This window comes from Podarcis filfolensis (genome assembly GCF_964270895.1).
Source record: "Podarcis filfolensis genome assembly, chromosome: 18".
NCBI lineage: Eukaryota > Metazoa > Chordata > Lepidosauria > Squamata > Lacertidae > Podarcis > Podarcis filfolensis.
This window is the reverse complement of record NC_139622.1, coordinates 7,114,845-7,141,879: the sequence shown is the minus strand read 5'-3', so window position 1 is coordinate 7,141,879 and position 27,035 is coordinate 7,114,845. Positions and strand designations below refer to the sequence as shown.

Sequence of the window (27,035 nt, the reverse complement as noted above, 5' to 3'; positions counted from 1 at the left end):
TTTCTTTATTTTTTCCCAATTTTTTAAATGGATTTTCACAAAATTATAAACAAACAAACAAACATATATCATAACCTTATTAAAATTACACTTACTAACATTGTTAAGTGACTCCCTCGCTTCCCCTTGGTTGAGTTTCAATGCATATCCTTTTAACGGTTTTCCAAATCAGAGTTCTTATAAACTTAACTTAATCATTTAACACCCTTATAACGCTTCAATTCGAAATTAAACATACAGTGGTACCTCAGGTTAAGTACTTAATTCGTTCCAGAGGTCCGTTCTTAACCTGAAACTGTTCTTAACCTGAAGCACCACTTTAGCTAATGGGGCCTCCTGCTGCCACCGCACAATTTCTGTTCGCATCCTGAAGCAAAGTTCTTAACCTGAAGCACTATTTCTGGGTCAGCAAAGTCTGTAACCTGAAGCGTCTGTAACCTGAAGCGTATGTAACCCGAGGTACCACTGTATTAATTCATCACTTAACTTATATAAAATCCTAAGCCAATCTAATACCTGCAAGCTATTTCCAATTAGTTTAACTCAACAGCTTTAACCAAATAATCATTAAATTTTGTCCATTCTTCCTCCCACATTTCATCCCCTGTGCTGAAAGAAAACCTTTTATTCAGCTTTGGAGGAACTGCAGCCTGCTAAATACACCAGGAACCTAGTCATGCAGGCGAATCCTTTGTCTACAAGCCTGCTTTCATCGCCACCCAGTTCCACCCCTCCTCTATTCTCTCTCTTTCTCACTGGACTACATTTCCCAGCATGCTCTTCCATCTGCGCAGAGAGGAAGGGCAGTAAGTTCAGAAGCATTTCTCTGCCCCCACCCTCCCCTCCACCCGGCCACAACCCCCCAATCAGCTTTGTTAATTCCACAAGAGGGAGGGGGGAAGGACCAATTCTTCCCCCTGCCTCGCAGCATCCTTCCTGGTCCATGAGAGAGGAAGCAGCTGAAGATGGGGGACCAAAAGGTAAAAAGATGCTGATGCGAGGGATGCAGAGGGAAAAAAAGAGGGAGGATACAGGATGCAGCAACCAGGAAGCTGAGGACGATGGAGAGATGCTCGCTTTGGGCCAAGGAGTTTCTGTCTCCTCCCTTCATCTCTGCTTTGTCATCCTCGTTCCCCGTCGACTTTGCATCTTAGGGGAGGTTGCAAGGGTGCGGAGTTTGGGAGCTGCCTTTGCAGACTGAGGCGCAAAGCAAAAGGCAGAGAGAGGGATTAGAGAGCGCTTTCTGCATTGGGAGAAAAGGTGCGACGGGGAGGCGACCTCAGGGCGGCGGGTGCCTGTCTGCGTTGCCTCTTAGGCTGCGAACACAGGTGCTAGTACAGGTGTGCCTCCAAAGTCAAGCAAAATAAAATCCCTGCAGGTAGAAAGCTAGGCCTTCTCCTGCTGTCCTGCTTTTCTGTGTGCAAGGATTTAAAAAAAATGTAGAAGGTTGGGAATTGAAGCCCTACAATTGCATTGCAGAAAAAATTGACAGGATGGCTGCAATACCATCAAGTCAATGATGTTCTTAAAGATGATAAAAAAACTAGGATTTGAAGATAAGAAATCAAAATTCCGAACAGATATTATAGAAAGTAAGCTCAAACCACTCTCGAAAATGTACAATCTTTTATTAGAATGGAACACAAAAGATGAATTCATAAAAGAAGCCATGACAAAATGGTATTGACTTGGGACATAACATAGACTATGATGCATGGGCTAAACTTTAGAATGAGAGTCTAAAATTCACTGCATGCTCTGCTTTAAAAGAGAATGTTATGAAAATGGTCTATTGTTGGTATCTCACTCCCACCAAACTGGCAAAAATGTATAGGACAAGTAGCAAAACTTGTTGGAAATGCAAGGAAAAGGACGGCGATTTTTACCACATGTGGTGGTCATGTAACAAAATAAAAGAGTTTTGGGAATCGATCTATAATGAGTTTAAAAAGATGTTTAAATATACTTTTCCAAAAAAGCTGGAAGAATTTTTGCTACGTTTGGTGGGAGAAGATATTAAGAAGACAGGCCAAAGATTATATCTGTATGCAACAAGAGCAGCTAGATGATAGACAGACAGATGATAGGTAGGTAGATAGACAGACAGATATAGATATAGATATAGATATAGATATAGATATAGATATAGATATAGATATAGATATAGATATAGATATAGATAGATAATAGACAGATGATTGATAGATAGATGATAGATAGATAGATGATAGATAGATAAATAGACAGACAGACAGCTATAGATATAGATAGATAATAGACAGATAGATATAGATAGATAATAGATGATAGATAGATGATAGATATAGATAACAGACAGACAGATGATAGATGATAGATAGATAGATAGATAGATAGATAGATAGATAGATAGATATAGATAGATAGATAGATAGATAGATAGATAGATAGATAGATAGATAAATTATAGATAGATGATAGATAGATAGATAGATAGATAGATGGATAGATAGATAGGTAGGTAGGTAGTTGATAGATGATAGATAGATATAGATAGATGATAGATAGATAGCTAGATAGATAGATAGACAGACAGACAGATAGAGATAGATAGATAGATAGATAGATAGATAGATAGATAGATAGATAGATAGATAAACAGATAGGTGTTTAGGATTTGTGTGCCCTGCCTTTCACTGGCTATATTATTGATTTTTTTTTGTTTATTTGTCACTGCAGTTTCATGACAACTTGAAAAGCAAATTTTAAAAAGTTTCATTGAGAAAGTGGGAGCGTATCTGACCTCTCCAGGTAGCTCAGTGGGCAGAGCATGAGACTCTTAATCTCAGGGCTGTGGGTTCAAACCCCACGCCGAGCGGAAGAGTCCCGCATCGCAAGGGGGTTGGACTAGATGACCCTCGGGTGTCCCTTCTGACTCCACAATTCTATTCTTATCATGACTACTCAATAGCAAGGACACCTGGGTGGTTAAAGTGTCATCAGAGGGCATGAAAGGAATGCACGAACACACGCAAATAAAAGAAACCGTTGACTCAAGGTGTTTTTTCCCTAAGGACGCCCTTAGGAAGATCATCACCACCCTGGCTGTGAAAAACGAGGAAATCCAAAATTTCATCTACGTCCTCAAACAGATGCTGCAGAATGTGGAGGTAACTGGGCTGAGAGTTCAGGGGTCAGCAGAGTTTGATTTCTGCAGTGAGAGGTCCTGGCGCAGACCCTCGTCAGAGGAAGTTGCATGACTGTATAAACAGCCTACTAGGTAAAGGGTAAAGGGACCCCTGACCATTAGGTCCAGTCGTGGCCGACTCTGGGGTTGCGGCGCTCATCTCGCTTTATTGGCCGAGGGAGCCGGCGTACAGCTTCCGGGTCATGCGGCCAGCAGGACTGAGCCGCTTCTGGCGAACCAGAGCAGCGCACGGAAACGCCGTTTACCTTCCCGCCGGAGCGGTACCTATTTATCTACTGAGTGATAGTTCAATAATAAAATGCTTCCTGTTATTTGAGTTAATAACTCTGCTTCTGAGATCTTTCTTGACTCAAATCCTTTGCTGCTTTTATTATAAACATTTTCACGTGCCACCTCCCCATCAAAAAAATCTGGCAAAAAAAACCACCTCCCCCCCCCAAAAAAATCTGGCAAATCTCCACCTCTGCAGTCATCTCATTAAAGCTAGCAAATTTACAAGCCAGTGATCTACAACAATTATATGATACATTTTTGTATCAAGCTCATACGTGCCTGATTTCATCCTGCCAGGCCAATTCGGACCGAGTCCAGCAAGACCTTGAGGCGGAGTTCCAGTCGCTGTTCACCCTGCTGGACGAACTGAAAGATGGGATGCTGATGAAGATCAAACAGGATCGAGCCAGCAGGACTTACGAGTTGCAGGTAAGGGGCACCTATATTGCAGGGAGATGTCTGGCCAGAGTGGTCCATGCTCCCTGCATGTCTGGCCAGAGTGGTGCATAATCCCTGCATTGCACGGGGGTCAGACTAGATGACTCTTAGTGTCCCTTCCAACTCTACAATTCTATATTCCTCATTTCAGAGTCCAAGCTATCAGATTTGTGGATTCCTCCCTCCGCCCCCAAATGCTCCACCTCTCTTTTAAATCAGAACCAGTGATGGTCCTGTGTGAGTGTCTGGAGGCGGTTGGAGGATGGATGGCGGCTAACAGATTGAGGTTGAATCCTGACAAGACAGAAGGACTGTTTTGGGGGGACAGGGGGTGGGCGGGTGTGGAAGACTCCCTGGTCCTGAATGGGGTCACTGTGTCCCTGAAGGACCAGGTGCGCAGCCTGGGAGTCATTTTGGACTCACAGCTGTCCATGGAGGCGCAGGTTGATTCTGTGTCCAGGGCAGCTGTCTACCAGCTCCATCTAGTACGCAGGATGAGACCCTCCCTGCCCGCAGACTGTCTCACCAGAGTGGTGCATGCTCTGGTTATCTCCTGCTTGGACTACTGCAATGCGCTCTACGTGGGGCTGCCTTTGAAGGTGACCCGGAAACTGCAGCTAATCCAGAATGCAGCAGCTAGACTGGTGACTGGAAACGGCCGCTGAGACCACATAACACCGGTCTTGAAAGACCTACATTGGCTCCCAGTACGTTTCCGAGCACAATTCAAAGTGTTGGTGCTGACCTTGAAAGCCCTAAACGGCCTCGGTCCAGTATACCTGAAGGAGCGTCTCCACCCCCATCATTCTGCCCGGACGCTGAGGTCCAGCGCCGAGGGCCTTCTGGCGGTTCCCTCCCTGCGAGAAGCCAAGTTACAGGGAACCAGGCAGAACCCTGCCTCAGACATGCTTGCTATAACATCTCTCTCTCTCTCTCTCTCTCTCTCTCTCTCTCTCTCTCTCTCCTTCTTCTGTTCCACAAACCACTCCTTGCTCCAGAACCAGCTGGCTGCGTGCACAAAAGCCTTGGAGAGCTCTGAGGAACTGCTGGAAACAGCCAACCAAACACTCCAGGGGGCTGAGAACCATGACTTCAACCAGGTACAAAGAGCTGCTCGCTCGGGAGTGGGTCAGGTGTAGAGAGCTTGGCGGGTAGTCTCCCAGCCCACATATTTTGGAGAAACAGGATTACTGTATTTTTCGCTCTATAAGACGCCCCAGACCACAAGACGCACCTAGTTTTTGGAGGAGAAAAACAAGAAAAAAAATATTCTGAATCTCAGAAGCCAGAACAGCAAGAGGGATCGCTGCGCAGTGAAAGCAGCAATCCCTCTTGCTGTTCTGGCTTCTGGGATAGCTGCACAGCCTGCATTTGCTCCATAAGATGCACGCACATTTCCCCTTACTTTTTAGGAGGGAAAAAATGAGTCTTATAGAGCAAAAAATGCGGTAAATGATGACGGAACAGATGCAAGGCTCTGCAAAGCCTGTGTGACTTTGGAAATATTTCGGGATTCCTGTTGACGCAGAGCCCAAACCGGCCTGCGCTTCTTTGGGAATTTAGGTGGGGGGTCCTGTAAGCCACCAACAAAGAGCGAGAACAAGAGCAATAAGGCCATCATTATCAGATTATGATTATTGATTAAATGTGTATCCCGCCTGAAATATACTCGGAGTCGAGAGAGGATTTCATGCTCTTTATTCAGCTCATAGTGGTGAGGAGAAATGGAAGTTCCCCCACAATATCTGCTTTATAGACGTTATTTAGACAATGGGCTGCAGGTGATTGGCTAATTCCGGGATTCTCCTGTAGGCCAATCAGGTTGTGGATTCACTTCCACCTGGAGCTGGATTGGGTAGCTCCTGAGGACCATTCATACTGCTGCATTGTTCTAGGACCAATCAGACTGCTGCATTCTGAATCCTATTGTTCTAGGACCAATCAGACTGCTGCATTCTGCATCCTATTGTTCTAGGACCTATCAGACTGCTACATTTTGGATCCTATTCAACTCAGTACATAACATCGCCCAATAACTGCAGGTCTCTGACCATGCATTTTAGGAATGGATGGTTGATAGGCTTTTACATTCAATCACGGGATCATGAGTTCTGAGGCCAAATGGGGGAGTTGGGAGGGGACAGACGGACGGCAGTTTCAGGGACTCTTTGCTGGGAGCAATGTGCTTTTAAACTTTGCGTGGGTATTCCTTAGTCTAGTACAGAGATGGGGAATCTTGGGGAGGGCCCAAAACTTAAGGTAAAGGGGCCCCTGACCATTAGGTCCAGTCGTGGCCGACTCTGGGGTTGCGGCGCTCATCTCACTTTATTGGGAACTGGTGTACAGCTTCCGGGTCATGTGGCCAGCAGGACTAAGCCGTTTCTGGCGAACCAGAGCAGCGCACGGAAATGCCGTTTCCCTTCCTGCCGGAGTGGTACCTATTTATCTACTTGCACTTTGACGTGCTTTTGAACTGCTAGGTTGGCAGGAGCAGGGACCGAGCAACGGGAGCTCACCCCGTCGCGGGGATTCAAACCGCCGACCTTCTGATCGGCAAGCCCTAGGCTCTGTGGTTTAACCCACAGCGCCACCCGCGTCTCATATGCCCAGAACTTACTTGGCTGCAAAACCGATCATCCCTGATCACTGGCTGCTGGGGCAACACCTGGAAAGTTGCAGGTTCCTCATCCCTGTACAGGCAATGTCTTGGTGCTGTTTTCCTTGTCTTGAATTATAACAGGTGACCCCCTCCTTCCCTTTCTCTCTCTCTCTTTTACTCTTTCGCCCTCTTTCTCGCGCTTCTTTGAAGGCTGCTAAACAGATCAAAGACAGGTACGTTGCATTCCGGAAAAAACCTCTTGCTCCACAAGTATTCTCCTCTGCCAAAGACCACGTTTAGACCAAAGGGCATAAAATATACCGCCATGGTCGCTGTGCCCAGGCCCCTATCCCACACCCCTCCTGCCTTTTCCAAGGCCCAACTTGCTGCGGACCAATTTATTTTCGACGCACCCCTGACTTCTTCCTGAATTTCGGTTATGGCGGGCGAGAGACTTTAGCAGTTCATATGCAGCCTGGAGAGGGATGCTCGAGTGTCTAATCCTCATATTATTCTTGGCCTTCCCTCCCCCTGCAAGGAAAGTCCACTTTGTACGTGCTCAGAAGCAACCTGCCCCATCCTGTACAAAAAGACTGAAACTCACCTTTGCTTGTAGTCAGGGAAAGACGCTTTGCGCATGTTCTGTGGCATTCTCTTCCCACCCACCCCCTAAATTGATTTATTGTTATTCACGTTTTATACTGTATTTTATGCTGTTTTTTTGTTGCATCTAATAATAATAATAATAATTTTAATAATAATAATAATAATTTATTATTTATACCCCGCCCATCTGGCTGGATTTCTCCAGCCACTCTAGGCGGCTTCCAACGGAATATTAAAATATAATAACCTATTAAACATTAAAAGCTTCCCTAAACAGGGCTGCCTTCAGATGTCTTCTAAAAATCTGGTAGTTGTTTTTCTCTTTGACATCTGGTGTTTTAAATAAGTGCTTTAAATTTGTTGTTAGCTGATCTGAGCCCAGTTTTTGAACCAGGAAGGGCAGGGTATAAATAAAAAAATTACTATTATTATTATTATTATGATGATGATGATGAAAAACCTTGGTATTCTCAGTGGTTTCCGGGCTGACCCCTCTCAAAGTCTAGACACTGGGTTCTTGTATGTTTCATAATCTTTGCTCCAGGGCCTCTTTGCTTCGCCCCCCCCCCTCCATTTGTGTGGATGTACAGTGGTACCTCAGGTTAAGTACTTACCATATTTTTCGCCCCATAGGACACACTTTTTCCCCTCCAAAAATGAAGGGGAAATGTGTGTGCATCCTATGGGGCGAAGGCAGGCTTTCGCTGAAGCCTGGAGAGTGAGAGGGGTCGGTGCGCACTGATGCCTCTATCTCTCTAGGCTTCAGGAAGCTAGCCTGCCGCCCGAAGCACGGGGAGCCCTCCGGAGGGCAGCCCGTGCTTCGGGCGGGTGTCCGCAAGCCTTGCGCGCCCGGCGGGAGGTCCCGCCGGGCATGCGAGGCTTGGGGCGGCAGCCTGCAGGTGTGCGCAAGGCTTGGGGCTGCAGCCGCGGCTGGGGGGGAAATAATTTTTTTTATTCATTTCCCCCCCAAAAAACGAGGTGCGTCCTATGGGCCGGTGCGCCCTATAGGACGAAAAATACGGTAATTCGTTCCGGAGGTCCATATTTAACCTGAAATTGTTCTTAACCTGAAGCACCACTTTAGCTAATGGGGCCTCCTGCTGCCACCGTGATTTCTGTTCTCATCCTGAAGCAAAGTTCTTAACCTGAAGCACTATTTCTGGGTTAGCGGAGTCTGTAACCTGAAGCGTATGTAACCCGAGGTACCACTATAGTTGGGGTGAGGGTTGTCGTTTTTTTGGGGGGACGTTCTCTAACAAATTCCTCTCCTTCCCCCTCCCTTCGGACCCAATCCTCCGCAGCGTGACCATGGCGCCTGCGTTTCGGCTCTCCCTCAAGGCCAAAGTCAGCGACAACATGAGCCACCTGATGGTCGATTTTGGCCAGGAGCGTCGGATATTGCAGTCTCTGAAATTTCTGCCAGGTATTCGGGGTTGAACTTTATTACGGTCACAGACCAGGATAAAAAACAAACAAACAAACAAAAAAGATATAAATAAAATAGCAGGTTTTGTTTTGTTTTTAACCGATAATTGTTAGAGCAAATAAGGACAAAGAAACAAGCATAGGATAAAACATCTGAATAAAATACAAGATTAAACACGGATAATGGATGGGTAAAAACTGATAATTAAAACAGATAAGAAATAAAAGCAAGCAGTTAAAACAACTGTAGGAGCATAAGAACTAAAAGACTCGCAGTTAAAACTATAAGAGGCTGCAGAGTAGAAGTCTCTGAAATAGAGGACACTCACAACATTAGAAACTGTTGTGCAAATATGGTTAAAACAGACAATTAAAACAATTGTAAAACAATGTACAACAATAAATTTAGAAACAATGTTCAACAATAAACTATCCCAGGAAGTTGACTCAGAGTCACCCACGGAACCGAGTTTGGGGATTTTCATGCCGGACTATTTTGAGTTGGGCGATGGTCTGCACCTACAGATTTGTAAACAGAAACTGACGACCATCCAGGTCTTCTTCTGATCTTTGCCTAACAGCAAAAGGTCAAATTTTTGCTTTTGCGGGAGGTCGGCGAGCCTCACCAGTAGGGGATCCATGATCTTACTACGTACCTCTTCATAAAAGGGGTTCCTGGATGGTTAGCATGTCAGGCAAGCACTGCGGGGGTGCTGGGTTCGAATTCCCACTTGCTGGCTGACCGTCTACCAGCCTAACCTACCACGCAGGGTTGCCGCCTTGTCATTTCACCCAAACTTTTTCCAGGTGCTGTGCAAAGTTCTAAGACAACAACACAGTCCCTGCCGTAGATACAAAGGGGAAAGAGCTGGAGGGAGGGAAGGCGAAAGAAGCAGATTCCCTAAGATTTTTGTAATTATTATTTTAATGGGGTGGAGCCTAGCCTGCTGCCCTCCTCCCTTGGTTGCTGAGTTCTGCTTGTCGGGAGCTCGTCCCACACCCAGGATTTTGCAAAATAAAATAAATGAATTAAATTAGCTACATGCATTAATTTCGGTGAGTCTGAGTAAGGTTCCTGATCAGGGCCGGATTTCGGTTTGATGAGGCCCTAAGCTACTGAGGCCCTTTCTATGTCCAGCTGTCCTTTGTCAACAACAAATTGTCGCTGTTTTTTGTGTACCACTGTACATAGAAATGAGCAAACCAGTGATATCTGAGGGAGCAGGCTAGCAGGCGGGGCCTATGACTTACATCATAGGAGCCTACACAACACAAAACACTGTATGTAGGTTTTATTCTGTTTGTTTTTTATCTTATATTTTGGAAATGTACATCCAGGTTTTTTTTTTTCCTTTAATTTTTTTGGGGCCCCCAAAGAGAGTGGGGCCCTAAGCTATAGCTTGTTTAGCTTATACGTAAATCTGACACTGTATCCTGATCTATAATTCTGTGCACCTATCCTCTCTGATTGTCCACTTGCAAACCTAGTCCCCAGTGCCCCGGAGATAGACACAGCCGAATCTTTGGTGGCTGATAACTGTGTGACCCTGGTTTGGAGGATGCCTGAAGAGGACAGCAAGATTGACCACTACGTGCTAGAGTACCGTAGGACAAACTTCGAAGGTCCCCCCCGGGTCAAAGAAGACCAGCCATGGATGGTCATCGAAGGAATTAAGCAGACTGAGTATACGCTCTCTGGTGAGACAGCCCATGCAGGTTATAATAATCATAATAATTTATTATTTATACCCCGCTCATCTGGCTGGGTTTCCCCATCCACTCTGGACGGCTCCCAACAGAATATTAAAAACACGATAGAACATCAAACATTAAAAACTTCCCTAAACAGGGTTGCCTTCAGATGTCTTCTAAAAGTCAGGTAGTTGTTTATTTCCTTGACATCTGATGGGAGGGTGTTCCACAGGGCAGGCGCCACCACTGAGAAGGCCCTCTGCCTGGTTCCCTGTAACCTCACTTCTCATAATGAGGGAACTGCCAGAAGGCCCTCGGAGTTGGACCTCAGTGTCCGGGCAGAACGATGGGGGAGGAGACGCTCCTTCAGATATACTGGGCCAAGGCCATTTAGGGCTTTCAAGGTCAGTACCAACACTTTGAATTGTGCTCGGAAACATACTGGGAGCCAATGCAGATCTCTCAGGACCGGTGTTATGTGGTTCCAGCGGCCACTCACAGTCACCAGTGTAGCTGCCACATTCTGGATTAGTTGCAGTTTCCGGGTCACCTTCAAAGGTAGCCCCACGTAGAGCGCATGGCAGTAGTCCGAGCGGGAGATAACCAGAGCATGCACCACTCTGGAGAGACAGTCTGCGGGCAGGGAGCGTCTCATCCTGCATGCCAGATGGTTGCAAGTGTTATAAGAAAAAACTGCTCCCTCTCCCTTGTGGGGTATTCCAGAGCCCGTATAAGAGTCCATAAGTGGGTGCACTATAGGTAGGAGAAAATAACAGAGGCCAACCAGAGTATATTGAGCAGCAAAGCGGCTAGTAAGCCTGATCTTTATTAAAGGAAATAAACTGTTGCAACAGGGTCCCCACCCACCACACGCAGGAGGGAAGAGGAACCCAGAACAATGGTGCACAAGCCCATATAAAGACTTTTGAAATTGTCCACCCAGTAGCCCAAGACCACCCCCTAAAACATCACACATACGTCACAGAAGGAGGTGATCTCTGGCAGAAATTTGAGAGTGTCGTTTCTCTCCTGTCTGCCAGTTACCTGATAATAATACCTTACTTGATTGCATTTTCTGGGTAGCCTGGCCATTCCTTTGAGATGGTAAATACTTAGTTCCTGAATCTCTTAGGCATATTTATTATGTATGTTCAGCTTAACAGATACTTGCCAGACTGTATTTGCAAAGGGAGGCATAGGCTCCTACAGTCCAAAGACAATTGGAAAGCTTTTCCTGTTTCCTTCCACCTTGCAGAGAAACATTTGAGGTCCATTTGGGAGAGTCAAAATGGCTTCAGGATTGCCTTCCTGTACTATTTCAGACACGTGGTTTATATACTTCTGTATGTGTTTGCCATGCACATTTATTTTATATTTGGGGACGCGGGTGGCGCTGTGGGTTAAACCACAGAGCCTAGGATTTGCCGATCAGGAGGTCGGCGGTTCGAATCCCCGCCACGGGGTGAGCTCCCGTTGCTCGGTCCCTGCTCCTGCCAACCTAGCAGTTCGAAAGCACATCAGCGTGCAAGTAGATAAATAGGTACCGCTCCAGTGGAAAGGTAAATGGCATTTCTGTGCGCTGCTCTGGTTTCGCCAGAAGCGGCTTAGTCATGCTGGCCACATGACCCGGAAGCTGTATGCCGGCTCCCTCGGCCAAGAAAGCGAGATGAGCGCTGCAACCCCAGAGTCGGCCATGACTGGACCTAATGGTCAGGGGTCCCTTTACCTTATTTTATATTTGAGACCTTAGAATTCTTATAACGCAGGGTTTGGGGAGCACCTATACACAATTGTCGGCCAAGGAAGTTGACCCTTTGTCCATTTCCTGCTGCAGGGCTGAAATTTGACATGAAGTACATGAATTTCCGCGTCAAAGCCTGCAACAAAGCTGTGGCGGGAGAGTTTTCTGAGCCGGTCACTTTGGAAACGAGAGGTGAGCGTTCGCTGGGAAGGCTTGCCCTTGCAAAAACTTCCAGACTTGACCAGCGAGAGGGAACGCTGCTAAAATTGCAACTGTCAGAGCCGCCCGAGGTCCCAGCTCACAAAGGACCAACGCTGCTCCGTTGTTAAGTACAAAAGTCTTTATTGAAGTTCAGTTTCACTTCCAGAGCTGCAGCGTGCAGCTCTACGTCTCAACTCTCAGACCGCTGATGCTCCGTCTGAGTCTCCTCCCCCCTGACACCAGTTTAAGACTCTAGCCTTACTCCACCTCTTCCTCTGTTCTTTCCGCCTCTGGTTCCGCCTGTCCGTTGGGGTCTCGCCCTTTCTAGACTCTTCTGACGCTGAATCCCCTGAGCCTTCCCCCTCCCTCCGGCGGGCTTTAGGAGCTGGTTCCCCATCCGGGTCTCCTGCTGTTCCCCGCGCCTGTACATTTGAACTTGGCGCACGCGCCCAGCCGGCAATTTTCCTCCTGACCGTTTCACTGCTGCTGTCACTGCTTCCCCCTCTGGGGGGGCTAGCTGCAACTGACCTCCCCTCCGTTGGAGGCGTGGTCAGCCCTGACTCACTTTCTCTCCCCTCCGGAGGAGACGCTGGCCCTGACACATGTGACTCTTCCCCCCCACTACGCTCTGGTGGGGAAACTGGTCCCGATCCTCCACTGCTGCTTTGGGGTTCCCCTCTGGCTCCTTGTTTCTGGTGCGTCCCCCCTGGGACCCCCCTTGCCCTGACCGTCGGCGCCCCCTTCTGGGAATCTTCTGATTCGCTGGAGAAGCTCATGGAATCTCTCGGGCCACTGTCATAGTCCCCTACGCTGCCCTCGGATTCTTCCCCTTCGCTCTCCATTTCCTCTCTCCCCTGTGCTCCTGCTCCTGAGCCCCTGACAGCAACGTTGAAATGGGCAGGGTTTGTTGGCCAAAGTAGGAACCCACCACAGACCCACCACAAACTGGTGGGACTTGTGGCTGGTCCTGGGCCTGAGAACAACCTTACCCCTTCCCCCAAACAAAGGATAAATATTAGGAGATGTTTCTTAATGGTAAGTCTGTCTTGGGAGCTGGTAGGGTCTTCTTCCTTAAGTAGAGGGCCAAGTTATTTCAGTGACAAACCAATACGGCATTTATAATCTATAAAATAATTGTCGTTGTTGTTGTTTATTACTTATAACCCACCCATCTGGCTGGGTTTCCCCACAGCTCCCAACAGAATATTAAAAACACGATAAAATATCAAACATTAAAAACTTCCCTAAGCAGGGCTCCCTTCAGATGTCTTTTAAAAGTAAGATAGTTGCTTATTTCCTTGACATCTGATGGGAGGGTGTTCCACAGGGAGGGAGCCAACACCAAAAAGGCCCTCTGCCTGGTTCCCTGTAACCTCACTTCTCGCAGGGAGGGAACCACCAGAAGGCCCTCGGAGCTGGACCTCCATGTCCGGGCTGGATGATGGGGGTGGAGACGCTCCTTCAGGTATAGTGGACCAAGGCCATTTAGGGCTTTAAAGGTCAGCAACAACACTTTGAATTGTGCTCGGAAACGTACTTCAACATTAACAGAACAGTAGATCATCATCATCATCATCTAAGCACTGTTGAAACAGAGGCAAAATGAATTATGCTTGGACCATTGTGGATGCTCTAGTTGAGATTTCTGCATTTCATGGGTTGGACTGGATGACCCAGCTCTATGATTCGATGGCTCTCCAATGCGTCACTAGAACCTGCCTTTCTCTGCCCTCAGCCTTCGTGTACCGCCTTGATGCCACGACCAGCCACCAGAATCTCAAGGTGGAAGACCCCAGCGTGGAATGGGACGCCATGGGTGGGAAGGTGCAAGACATCAAAGCTCGCGAAAAGGACGGGAAGGGCCGTACCGCGTCGCCAGTTAACTCCCCAGCCAGGTAAGACCTCTTGCCTCTATCCTAGGGGTAGCGAACATGGTACACCCCAGATATTGTTACATTCCAGCTCCCATGACAGCCTACAGACATACAGAGAGCCAGTGGCCCATCAAGTCCAGCATCCTGTTTCCACAGGGGCCCATGAGAAGCAGGGACGCGGGTGGCGCTGTGGTCTAAACCACTGAGCCTCTTGGGCTTGCCGTTCGGAAGATTGGCGGTTCGAATCCCCGCGATGGGGTGAGCTCCCATTTCAGCTCTGTCCCAGCTCCTGCCAACCTAGCAGTTCGAAAGCACACCAGTGCAAGTAGATAAATAGGTACCACTCTGGTGTCTGGTGGGAAGGTAAACAGCGTTTCCGTGTGCTCTGGTTTCCGTCACGGTGTCCCATTGCACCAGAAGCGGTGTAGTCCTGCTGGCCACATGACCCGGAAAGCTGTCTGCGGACAAACGCCGGCTCCCTCGGCCTGAAGGCAAGATGAGCGCCACAACCCCATAGTCGCCTTTGACTGGACTTAACCATCCAGGTGTCCTTTACCTTTTTTTACCCGTGTCCAGGCCCCTCTCCCCTGCAACAAATCCTGGAGCCAGCACTGTCAGCACCAAATATTGGGTGCCTGTCTCAGAGTAGAGTTCTCCACTACCTCTTTCCCCCTCACTCTCTCCTTCTTATCTTCAGGTGCGTTCAGTCTCCCAAAAGGATGCCCACAGGCCGCAGTGGAAGGGACCGCTTCACGGCTGAATCCTATACTGTGTTGGGTAAGAAGCTTCCCTGCCCAGAACTCCAGGTGCTTTTTGTGTTTTCATCGCTTTATTCTTTTGCTGTTTGTTCATCACCGGGGAGTTCTCAGGGCGGTTCACAGAAAAGATCACGATATATATAGTCAAAATAGAAACAATAACCCAATAACACCCCCCTCCCAAAAAGAACCACATTTTTAAAGGGTTGTTGTTGTTTAGTCGTTTAGTCGTGTCTGCCTCTTCGTGACCCCCTGGACCAGAGCACGCCAGGCACTTCTGTCTTCCACTGCCTCCCGCAGTTTGGTCAAACTCATGCTGGTAGCTTCGAGAACACTGTCCCACCATCTCGTCCTCCGTCGTCCCCTTCTCCTTGTGCCCTCCATCTTTCCCAACATCAGGGTCTTTTCCAGGGAGTCTTCTCTTCTCATGAGGTGGCCAAAGTATTGGAGCCTCAGCTTCACGATCTGTCCTTCCAGTGAGCACTCAGGGCTGATTTCCTTCAGAATGGAGAGGTTTGATCTTCTTGCAGTCCATGGGACTCTCAAGAGTCTCCTCCAGCACCAGAATTCAAAAGCATCCATTCTTCGGCGATCAGCCTTCTTTATGGTCCAGCTTTCACTTCCATACATCACTACTGGGGGAAAAGGGTAAAGGATGTCAATCAGGTCAACCAAAGGCCTGGTGCCAAAAGGTGTGTAATGAAGGTGCCAGGCGAACATCCCTGGGGAGAGCATTCCACAGACGGGGAGCCACTGCAGAAAAGGCCCTGTTCTCATGTTGCCACCCTCTGGACCTCTCGAGGAGGAGGCACAGGAAGGAGGGTCTTGGAATAGGATCTCAGGGTCTGGGTCGGTTCATATGAAAGAGGCGCTCCTTGAGGTATTGGGGTCCTGAGACATTTAAGGCTTTATAGGTCAAAACCAGCACTTTGAATCGGGCCCGGAAACTCATTGGTAGCCAGTGCAGTTGGACCAGGATTGGTGTAATATGCTTAAACCGTCTTGCCTCAATTCTGCACCGGCTGAAGTTTCCGAACAGTCTTCAGAGGCAGCCCTACGTATAACGCATTGTAGTAATCTAACCTTGAGGTTACCAGAGCATAGATGACAGTAGTTAGGCTATCCCTGTCTAGATAGAGGCATAGCTGGGCCAGCAGCTGAAGCTGATGGAAGGCACGCCAGGCCACTGAGGCCACCTGAACCTCAAGCGACAGCAAAGCATCCAGGAGAACCCCCAAGCTACGAACCTTTTATTCAAGTTGGCACCTCTGTCCACAGAATACATTTAAAGTACTCGTGCTACTTTGGGGAAGGGTAAACAGCACGTCCCAGGATTGCCACATGCTTTCAACGTGCTTTAGATATACGGTGCGGGTGAGACTATACCGTACTTTCCGGTGTATAAGACGAGGGGTTTTTTTACTCTAAAATAAAGTTTAAAATTGGGGGCGGGCGTCATATATCTATATCTATATCTATATCTATATCTATATCTATATCTATATCTATATCTATATCTATATCTATATCTATATCATCTATATCATCTATATCTATATCTATATCTATATCTATATCTATATCTATATCTATATCTATATCTATCTATCTAATCTATATCTATATCTATAATTTTTATAGATTTTAACATATAAATTATAAAATGTACCACAAAACGTATCACTTATACAATCTTTTTAGACTTCCGTCAGCACCTCTGATGATCCACCGTTTTGACCACTTCTTATGCATTTCTTAACTTTATATTGCCTTCACATCTCTTAACAAATCATCCTTCTCCATTTTTGCAATACTTCCAATAATACTCCTCACAAAACATCTTGCAAACCTACAAACGTCGTTTGATCTTCACAAATACTTTTCAAATAGTCCGTAAATTTACTCCAGTCTTCCGTGAATTTCTGGTCCCGCCGGTTTCGAATCCTTCCTGTTAGTTTATCTAGTTCTGCATAGTCCATGAACTTCATCCTCCATTCTTCAATCGTCGGTAACTCTTCTTGCTTCCATTTTTGGGCCAGTAATATTCTTGCTGCTGTAATTGCATATAAAAAGAGCTTACATTCCTTTCTATTTATATCACTCCCAACAATGCCCAATAAAAATGCTTCTGGTTTCTTTATAAATGTATATTTCAACATTTTTTTCAACTCATTATATATCATCTCCCAGAAGCATTTCACCTTTTTTACATTCCCACCACATGTGATAAAATGTTCCCTCTTTTTCTTTACATTTCCAACATCTATTACTGACTTTATACATTTTTTTTCATCTCATTATATAACATCTCCCAGAGGGAGTCTTATACACAGATAGTGCATACACGGGACGGGCAATAGGTTGCAGCTGTGAGTAGGAGCTTTTCAGTGGCAATTGGGTGGGTGATTTGTGGCTGCGGCAAAGGCTGCTGTGGTTCGGCTGCCGCTACAGCAATTGTGTGCGCGGTTTGCGGCTGCTGGGGCTTGTTTTCTTCTGCGACTCGTGCGATTGGCAGCGTCTGTGAGCCGGGTGAGTGATTTTCGGCTTTCCCCTCCAAAATAAAAAAAAGTTCAACAACTCTGAGCCATCTCCCCCAACCCCCATTTTATTTTTTATTTTTTATATAAATTTTTATTAATTTTCCAACATAAATTAAAACACAATACAACCGACAGTACATAGACAAACAAACATATAAACACGTATAATTTCATAACCTCTTTTTCTTAAACCTTATTTCAACGACTTCCCCATACCTCCCTTTTCTGCATCCCTATTTTAAACTTTTTCAGCAACCCCTAATTTCAATTACTTATAATTCACTTTCTTTAATCCTTTTTCTCTTACCCAATTATTTATCGCTGCAATTCTGTTTTACATTACCCATGACATTTTAGCACTCATTAATTTTACAACAGTTCTTAAGATAAACTTTAAATTTCTTCCAATCTTCTTCCACCGTCTCTTTTCCTTGGTCGTGGATTCTGCCAGTCATCTCAGCCACCCCAACCCCCATTTTATAAAATGGGAGCCCCCCAAAGTAGGGGCGTCTTATACACGGGAAAATACAGTATTTGGGGAAGGCAGCTGAGGAGATCCCAAGTCTCGAACCCCGGCCTCGATCTGACGAACACCCCATTCCTCTGCGTTGCAGGTGACACGCTAATTGATGGGGGTGACCACTACTGGGAGGTGCGATACGACCGGGACAGCAAAGCTTTCGCAGTCGGGGTGGCTTACCGGACTCTAGGCAAGTTTGACCAGCTGGGCAAGACGCCTTCATCTTGGTGCCTCCACCTCAACAACTGGCTCCAAGTCAGCTTCACTGCCAAACACAACAACAAATCGAAAATCTTAGACGTACCAGTCCCGGACATCATCGGCATATACTGCAATTTTCACGAAGGTGAGATCTCACGAGCTGCTTCCGGGACATAATAATTCCTTCCAGGTTTCCCATTCCATATTTGTCCCCCTCTGAGCTAAGCGACGCAGCAAAGCGATTTGGGATGTGATACATACTGTATTTTTTGCTCTATAGGACACACTTTTCCCCCTCCAAATATTAAGGGGAAATGTGTGTGCGTCCTATGGAGCGAATGCGGGCTCCTTGGCTTCAGCGATAGCATCGCGAAGCCTCCAAAGCGCAGAGGGAGAGCTCCCCCCGCGTTCTGGAGGCTTCGCGCTGCTTTCGCTGAAGCCCCCAGAGCACAGCGGGAACTCCTGCTGCGCTCCAGGGGCTTCAGGCAGCTATCCACAAGCCTTCGGAGCACATCAGGAGTTCCCACTGCGCTCCGAAGGCTTGTGGATAGCTGCCTGAAGCCCCGGATAGCCGTCTGAAGCCTGGAGAGCGAGAGGGGTCGGTGCACACCGATCCGTCTTGCTCTCCAGGCTTTGCTTCGCTGGAGAGGCGCTGCACAGTTTTCCCTCTCTGCGCACCACCCCTTCAGTGAAGCGGGAAGAGAAATGGAAGGGGCTCCGTTTCTCCTGCCACTTCACTGAAGGGGCGCTGAGCAAAGAGGAGGAGAATTCCCCCCCCCCCTGTTTTCCCCCTCCTATAGTCCAGTGCGTCCTATAGAACGAAAAATACAGTAAGTAGCAGTCAAGTACAACATTTTTTCTTTTCCTAGAGCGGACATGCAAGGGGATGTTTGGTCCAGCCAGTCGGAGCTTCCTGTTTCCTCCTGGGCTGGGACATACTTCCTTTGCATGTGACTAGAGGTGGGCGTGACCTTACCTGTTCAAGTAACAAAAGCACAAGGCACGCAACACTCTCTCTCTTTGACTTCCTCCGTCATTGGAGCTGCGTTTTAGCTAGAAATGCTCTGGTTTTTTTAATATATATATAATTTTTTATTCGTTTTTTTATCATAGCTAGAAATGCTCTGTTGGCTGGAAGCCTAGGGCACAAATCTCTACAAACAGAATAACTATCCATGCCTGGTAGGATCAGATTGACCCATAGCAGGTAGGAGCCCTCCAGATAAACTTAACAACTCCCATTGGTTTACTCTGGCTGCAAAGTTTCTGCAAAGTGGCAGTGATCCCAACCAATCAGGGATCCTATAGCGAATGGATGCAACTGCTAGCACATTTGCAAAGCTAAGCAGGGTCCGGTGTGGTTTCAGATTGGATGGGGAACCGCTTTTTGAGATTCCTGCAATGCAGGGAGTTGGAATAGATGGGTCCCTTCCCGCTCGATGATTCTCAGACATTGACATCACTATGCATAAAACCAGTTCCAGTTTTATGGTGATATGCCGCCACCAATTTAAATACGAATGCAATTGACAGCAAGTGAGGACAGGACATTTGCAAGCCAATAATCTTCAGCATACCTTCTAAGTGAAATCGGGACAAACGTCATTGGGGGCCACAGTCTTGTGGGAACCAGGTGACTTACATGAGAGCGCGTGTGGGAGTGTTCAGGGAGGCAGGATATGTTGTTTATTGATATCCTTTCTAACTTGTGCTAGCAAGTTCTTTTACTTAGCAGAGTTTTACGTTCCCCTTTTAAACGCACAGCAGATAGCTGGTTGCAGGCTTGTGTAAGCCTCTCAATATCATACAATTCAGTATTGAATTGTATGTTCCTAGTAAGTTCCCTTTCTATCTCTCTTAAAAGAATAAAGACATGGCAATCTTATTTAAAGTCAATAGAAGAAGTTTACTTACAACATCAGTTCACAGTTGGATCCCTGAAGGCAGACTTAGTTACAGATATATGCATGTGGTGCTATCCCATATGGGGATAATCCCAGTGCATTTCTAGCTAAGACGCTGCTCCAATGACGGAGGAAGTCAAAGAGAGAGAGTGCTGTGTGCCTTTTGCTTTTGTTACCTGAACAGGTAAGGTCACGCCCACCTCTAGTCACATGCAAAGAAAGCATGTTCCAGCCCAGGAGGTAACAGGAAGTTCCGACTGGCTGGACCAAACATCCCCCTGCATGTCCACTCTAGGAAAACAAAGAATGTTGTACTTGACTGCTACTTATGTATCACATCCCACAGCACAGCCCCTGAGAAACGGGCGTCTTTCGAGGCTGTGTTCTCGCGGGAGCCGAAACGGGACATCCTGGGAGATCTGGGGTGTCCTGTGACAGTTGATGGGTATGCATCAGGCCATGGCAAAAACCTTATCACCTTCCATCTGCTGACCCTAAATACAGTGGAGACGCCTGCTTCTTGACTTCCTCCAGCAAGCATTGTTGGCGAAGGGACTCGGGGGGGCTGGGCGGCGGTTTCGCCAGCAATGTGCCACCGAGTGCGGCTGACATTGCATTCTGCTCCTCATGCCAGTCCTGGGCAATGGGCGCAGGTGGCGCTGTGGTCCAAACCACTGAGCCTTTTGGGCTTGTCGATCAGAAGGTCAGCAGTTCAAATCCCCATGACGGGGTGAGCTCCTGTTGCTCGGTCCCTGCTCCTGCCAACCTAGCAGTTCGAAAGCACGCATGGGGGGGAGGCTCAATAACTTTCGGCCATCTCCCCTCATTTTCTTAAAATTCAGTCCCCTAAAATAGGGGGGAGTCTTATATATGGGGGCGTCTAATAGATGGAAAAATGCAGTAGCTCTTTGACCTAGTGCAGACAGGTCCCTTTGACCGGATATTGCTTTTTCCTCTTGCCTCAAATGGATCCTGTGTTGTCCGATTTGCAGGTTTCCTCTCGTTCTACAATGCCAAAACCAAACAGCTCCTGCACACTTTCCGGGCCAAATTTTCCCAGCCCGTTCTTCCGGCGTTCATGGTAAGAGTTTTGGAGTTTGTGCCTTTATCTGCTGGAGAAAAACAACAGTTGTTGGCGGAGTAGCTAATCTGCGGCTCGGAAGCCAAATCATGTTCAATGCTGACTCTTTCCTCGAAATTAGAACGATGTTCGAACACTTGTTAAAATATTCAAAAGCTTTTGTACGCAAAACATATAGCGAAAGAAATATATATGCAAAGTATTGGCGTTCACATCAGGGCTAGATTCAGGTTTGATGAGGCCCTAAGCTACGGATGGTAACGGGGCCTTTTATATGTCCAGCTGTCCTTTGTCAACAACAAATTGTCGCTGTTTTTTGTGTTGAATATATGCTACATGGTCATTTATGGACCTCATAGGGATCTAAAGCCATTTGCACATCACAAAATATGTATTTTATCAAAGGAATTGTTGAACTGAAAGGTTACAGACGCTTCAGGTTACAGACTCCGCTAACCCAGAAATAGTGCTTCAGGTTAAGAACTTTGCTTCAGGATGAGAACAGAAATTGTGCTCCGGCGGCACGGTGGCAGCAGGAGGCCCCATTAGCTAAAGTGGTGCTTCAGGTTAAGAACAGACCTCCGGAACGAATTAAGTACTTAACCTGAGGTACCACTGTATTTGAGACCTTAGAATTCTTATAACACAGTCCAAGTCATGCAAACACACAAAAACAAAATGAACAACGTCACGAAATACCTCCCATGAGAGTCCAGGGGTCATCAAACTTTTTCAGCCGTGGGACGGTTCACTGTCCCTCAGACCTTGTGGGGCGCCGGACTGTATTTTGAAAAAAATAATAATGAACGAATTCCTATGCCCCACAAATAACCCAGGGATGCATTGTAAATAAAAGGACACATTCTACTCATGTAAAAACACGCTGCTTCCCAGACCATCCGCAGACCAGATTTAGAAGGCGATTGGGCCGGATGCGGCCCCCGGGCCTTAGTTTCCCTACCCATGCACAAGACCAAATTTAACTGCTCACATGAGAGTTACCCGGAAACATTCTGGAGTTAATGCATTTCAGCATTCCTAACGTTCACTATCTCCTGCCAACCTAGCAGTTCGAAAGCACGTCAAAGTGCAAGTAGATAAATAGGTACCACTCCAGCGGGAAGGTAAACGGAGTTTCCGTGCGCTGCTCTGGTTTGCCAGAAGCGGCTTAGTCCTGCTGGCCACATGACCCGGAAGCTGTACGCCGGCTCCCTCGGCCAATAAAGCGAGATGAGCGCCGCAACCCCAGAGTCGGCCACGACTGGACCTAATGGTCAGGGATCCCTTTACCTTTAACGTTCACTATACGTAACGCAGATTCCCTTTTCCTAATGCCCTGGCTGTTTTCCTCTTTTATGTTAGGTCTGGTGCGGCAGCTTCCACGTCTACTCGGGTTTGCAAGTCCCCAGCGCCATCAAATGCCTTCAGAAGAGAAACAGCGCCACGAGTAGCTCCAACGCCAGCCTGTCTTAGAAACGTGCCACTTCCCTCGTTTTGCAGGATTGGGACCCTCTGGCCGCAAGAGAGGCCTTGGGCAACTCCCAGCTGAATAAGGAAGTGGACTCTTAACTACAAATGTTGTGGGTTTTGGGTTTTTTTGTGTGTTCTCAATAACGGTTTGCACCACCCTCCCAGGCGCTCTTGACCCATGCCAAAGCAACAGAGTTGGGGGGGGTGGACTTTTGCTCGAAACACGCTCACGCCATGAATGTATTATGTTGTTTTATCTGTCTACGATTGTAAACACCACCAACACACCAAATCTCCACTTTTGCCTTCGACGAGATGTGGGGCAGAAGGTTTTGCATGGTCAGAAACGTATGGAAAAGGCTGGGGGGGGGAGAGAGAGAGAAAAGACCAGCCCGCAAGGCTACCGCTCGTACAGCCCATGCCGTGTTTTGTTCTGGTTTCGTTTTTTTAAAAGACATTCTGCGGCGACTCAGTCCAAATTCTGACGTTATGCAAATGAAACGAAGTAACACGGAGTCCTGACGTTGCATAATTTGTTTGCGGGGGGAGGGGGGAAAAGGATAGCGCAGGCCGCGAATGGCGTCGGCGGGCCCGCACCGCTGCCTATTTGCTTTTTAAAGTCTTTGGCAAGGGCTGGCGCACCCAGGGCAGGGCAGCTGTCTACCAGCTCCATCTGGTACGCAGGCTGAGACCCTACCTGCCCGTGGACTGTCTCGCCAGAGTGGTGCATGCTCTAGTGATTTCTCGCTTGGACTATTGCAATGCGCTCTACGTGGGGCTACCTGGGATTCGAACCACCAACCTTCTGATTGGCAAGTCCTAGGCTCTGTGGTTTAACCCACAGCGCCACCCGCGTCCCTGCAGAAAGGCTGAACCCATTGCAATAGAAATAGCAAGGCGTTCTGAAATAACCTGGCAGTCTTTTAAGATGGGTGGCATCCCAGTGACACTCAGGACACTGTCGGAAACAGGTCAGGATCAGTATCGCCAGCTTTGATGGGTAGCAGCTTTGGGGGACTGCAAAGCGGCGTCCCACCCACCTTCTAAAACATTAGAGGCACATAATATTGGGCCACGGGTGACGCTGCGGGTTAAACCACAGAGCCTAGGACTTACCGATCAGGTGGTTCGAATCCCTGCGACGGGGTGAGCTCCCGTTGCTCGGTCCCTGCTCCTGCCAACCTAGCAGTTTGAAAGCACGTCAAAGTGCAAGTAGACAAATAGGTACCACTCCGGCGGGAAGGTAAACAGCATTTCCGTGCACTGCTCTGGTTCGCCAGAAGCGGCTTAGTCCTGCTGGCCACATGACCCGGAAGCTGTGCGCCGGCTCCCTTGGCCAATAAAGCGAGATGAGCGCCGCAACCCCAGAGTCGGCCACGACTGGACCTAATGGTCAGGGGTCCCTTTACCTTTACCTTTAATATTGGGCCACATCAGACTCTATGCCCGTATCACATAGTAAGGTCTCCTCTGATTGGCAGAAGTCTTTTTTTAAAGGGGAGCTGTCGGGAACTGAACCCGTGCAATGCAAAGCCGGTGTTTGGCCTCCTCCAGCACGAACCAATTTGTACCAAGTTGTATTATTTGTCCCCCGGCTCAGTACTGTCAACACTGAGCAGCCAAGTCCTCTGCAAGGAGTATTTCACAGTCCAGACTTGCAACGAGGCTGGATTTGAATCTGGGGCCTTGCAGCTGCCCTCCCTCTCTTTTAAGGAACAACAGCTCATTTAAGAGCAGACTGAACAATAACAAGCAACACGTCGGCTAATAATATACCAACAATGTTTTTATAACACTATACCATTTCAAAATTCATAAGCAGAAGACATATAATATGTGCACAGAGTCACAAACTAAAAAGAATCAAATAAATAGTCCATGAACAGGAATGGAAGGGGTGGTAAGTCACTGTCAAAGATCACTGAAATGGAGGCATCATCATCATCATCATCATCATCATCATCATCATCATCATAATGTATTATTTATACCCCGCCCATCTGGCTGGGCTTCCCCAGCCACTCTGGGCAGCCTCCAAAAAAATATTAAAATACTGTAATACATCAAACATTAAAAGCTTCCCCAAACAGGGCTGCCTTCAGATGTCTTCTAAAAGTCTGGTAGTTGTTGTTCTCTTTGACATCTGGTGGGAGGGCGTTCCACAGGGCGGGCGCCACTACCGAGAAGGCCCTCTGCCTGGTGCCCTGTAACTTGGCTTCTCGCAGGGAGGGAACCGCCAGAAGACCCTCGGAGCTGGACCTCAGTGTCCGGGCTGAACGATGGGGGAGGAGACGCTCCTTCAGGTATCCTGGACCGAGGCCGTTTAGGGCTTTAAAGGTCAGCACCAACACTTTGAATTGTGCTCGGAAACGTACTGGGAGCCAATGTAGGTATTTCAAGACCAGTGTTATGTGGTCTCGGCGGCCGCTCCCAGTCACCAGTCTAGCTGCCGCGTATAGAATGCCTTTAGTCTAGAATGCCTTTCCACAGTCAATATCCTACAGATGTGAGATGATGGGTGCTCCAAACGTCGCAATAGGGTGCTCCGAGCACAGCAGCAGACAGGACAGTTCTTCCAGGATAATGAACTGTTTCAATGATAAATCTTCACTAGCGAATTAATAGCCCCCCAATGGTACATCAAATGGCCTTGGATCAGCTATCACTAAAAAGTGTAGTAAGCCGATCAGAAACATTGCTGTTTGGAATGTGGTCAGTGGCCCTGAGACCCTTTAAAATGACAATGTCCCCGACTGCCTGCTCAAAAGCTCCCTCTGGTTTTTGATCATGCATTTATTACGGTTTGTGCTTGAGATGTTATTGGGGAGGTCAGACGTGCTCCCGCTTTCAGCACTGTTTCTTCCTGCCAAAGTTTGGTCAGCAATTGGTGCATATCCTGCAACTCCCTGCTGCAGTCCCATGACCTCTTTTACACCACAAACGTTTTGGTTTATTTTTGTGTCCCCCCCCCTTTTGTTGCCCTACCTGGACAGCAGTCATATGGTGGCATAATGGAGGGAACCATTGCAGAACAGAGTACCTCCTTAATCTACAAGCTCGTAGAGTTGTTGGTTTGTTTTTTTAGAAAACGACTCTTTCATACCACGCAACCAGCTTCCAGCCTTAACAATAAATTCCAGATTTCTGCACAACCCAGCTGCCTCTGAGGATTTGTGGGGCTCTTAGAGCGAATTCAAGTGACTTCTCTACAACATCGTCTTTTTGTTTTGCATCACCGCTTCCAAAAAAATATTAAAATACTGTAGTACATCAAACATTAAAAGCTTCCCTAAACAGGGCTGCCTTCAGATGTCGTCTAAAAGTCTGGAGAAGCCAAACTATTGGGACGGCAATTGGGCCAGGTAAAGCGAAGCCTCTTCAGGCCGTCTAAAGGTCCCCCCAAAAGAAGGTCCCCCCAAAAGAAGGGGGGTCCCCCCAAAAGAAGTCCGGCCCCCTGCCAGAAGCTCAGCTCCGCCCTCGCCGGTCCTGGAAGGATCCTTTTAAAAAGTCCCATATGCTCAGAGACTTTGTGCCTGTTCATTGGGGGAGATAGGAAGCCCGGAGCGCTTGTTCTTTAGATGTCCCTTTTAAGAAGAGGCACGGAGTGAGACCATTGATCCCCTGCTGGTGAGGCTCGCTGACCTCCCAGAAAAGCAAAAATGTGACCTTTTCCTGTTAGGCAAAGATCAGAAGACGACCCAGATGGTTGCTAGATTCTGTGTAGGTGCAGACCATCCCCCGACCCAAACTAGTTTAAGAAAATCCCCAAACTTGGTTCCATCGGTGACTCCGAGTCATCTCTCTGCAGTAGCTTATCTTAAAGTTTTAAGTGTCTATACGCTTATCACATTTATAAATTTTAAATTTATTGTTGCACATTGTTTTAAATGTTTGTTTTCCTTCTGGGATTGTGTGTTTTATAAGCTGGTCTCCGACCACAATAAATTATCTATCTAGTCCGGCCTCCCACAAGGTCTGAGGGACAGTGGACCGGCCCCCTGCTGGAAAAGTTTGCTGACCCTTGGACTAGGACCTGGGAGGTCTGGGTTCGAATTCCTGCTCAGCCATGAAGCTCAATGGGAAGCCTTACAGCCAGCCACAGCCTCTCGGTCTTGCCTGCCTCGCTGGAATTGCTGCGAGGATAACTACGTATGAGCTCCCTGAGGGGAAAGTGAAACATTAGGCTCAACAAACAACCAAACTGAACACGTGTGTATAGAAACATATCAAAGAGACTGTCAGGGAACTGACATCGGAGCCCAGAGTGGAGGTAGGGCTCTCCGATGATGCAGGAGAAGGGACCAGCAGGGAGAGGGAGAATACTTCCATTGGGGAAGGAAATCGGCGTGACACCAGGAAAGAAGGGGAGGAGGCAAGGTCTTCGGAGAGAGGGCTCCAAGACCCTTCCACAGGGTCCAGCGGGGAGAGCCCAGGACCTCCACTGGCCACCCCCACTCTGCGCAGGAGACTTCCGCGCAGGGAGGCTAGGAGGAGACTTGGCGTCAAACAGCTTTTATGTTGGAAG

At 47.6% G+C, this 27,035-nt stretch overlaps 1 protein-coding gene and 1 long non-coding RNA gene across 2 annotated transcripts; both read left to right on the top strand.

The window, feature by feature from the left end:
- The first annotated feature begins 842 nt into the window (after window positions 1-842).
- FSD1 (fibronectin type III and SPRY domain containing 1) lies at window positions 843-22,781 on the top strand. The gene is made up of 13 exons (XM_083594686.1): window positions 843-980; window positions 3,054-3,149; window positions 3,758-3,889; window positions 4,897-4,998; window positions 6,708-6,730; window positions 8,405-8,526; window positions 10,017-10,226; window positions 12,055-12,153; window positions 13,898-14,057; window positions 14,734-14,813; window positions 17,949-18,200; window positions 20,952-21,040; window positions 22,403-22,781. The coding sequence occupies exons 1-13, from the start codon at window positions 966-968 to the stop codon at window positions 22,511-22,513; spliced, it is 1,491 nt and encodes a 496-aa protein (XP_083450812.1). The 5' UTR covers window positions 843-965; the 3' UTR covers window positions 22,514-22,781.
- A 3,208-nt stretch (window positions 22,782-25,989) lies between these two features.
- On the top strand, window positions 25,990-26,746 carry LOC310753662. The gene is made up of 2 exons (XR_014543435.1): window positions 25,990-26,137; window positions 26,190-26,746. It is a non-coding gene; the product is annotated as an uncharacterized lncRNA (long non-coding RNA).
- Window positions 26,747-27,035: the final 289 nt, after the last annotated feature.

Bases quoted from the DNA above. Each gene is read 5' to 3' on its own strand.
- FSD1 (XM_083594686.1), top strand. The intron at 14,058-14,733 runs GTAAGACCTCTT...TCTTATCTTCAG, and splicing joins CCAGTTAACTCCCCAGCCAG to GTGCGTTCAGTCTCCCAAAA. The intron at 21,041-22,402 runs GTAAGAGTTTTG...CTTTTATGTTAG, and splicing joins CCGTTCTTCCGGCGTTCATG to GTCTGGTGCGGCAGCTTCCA.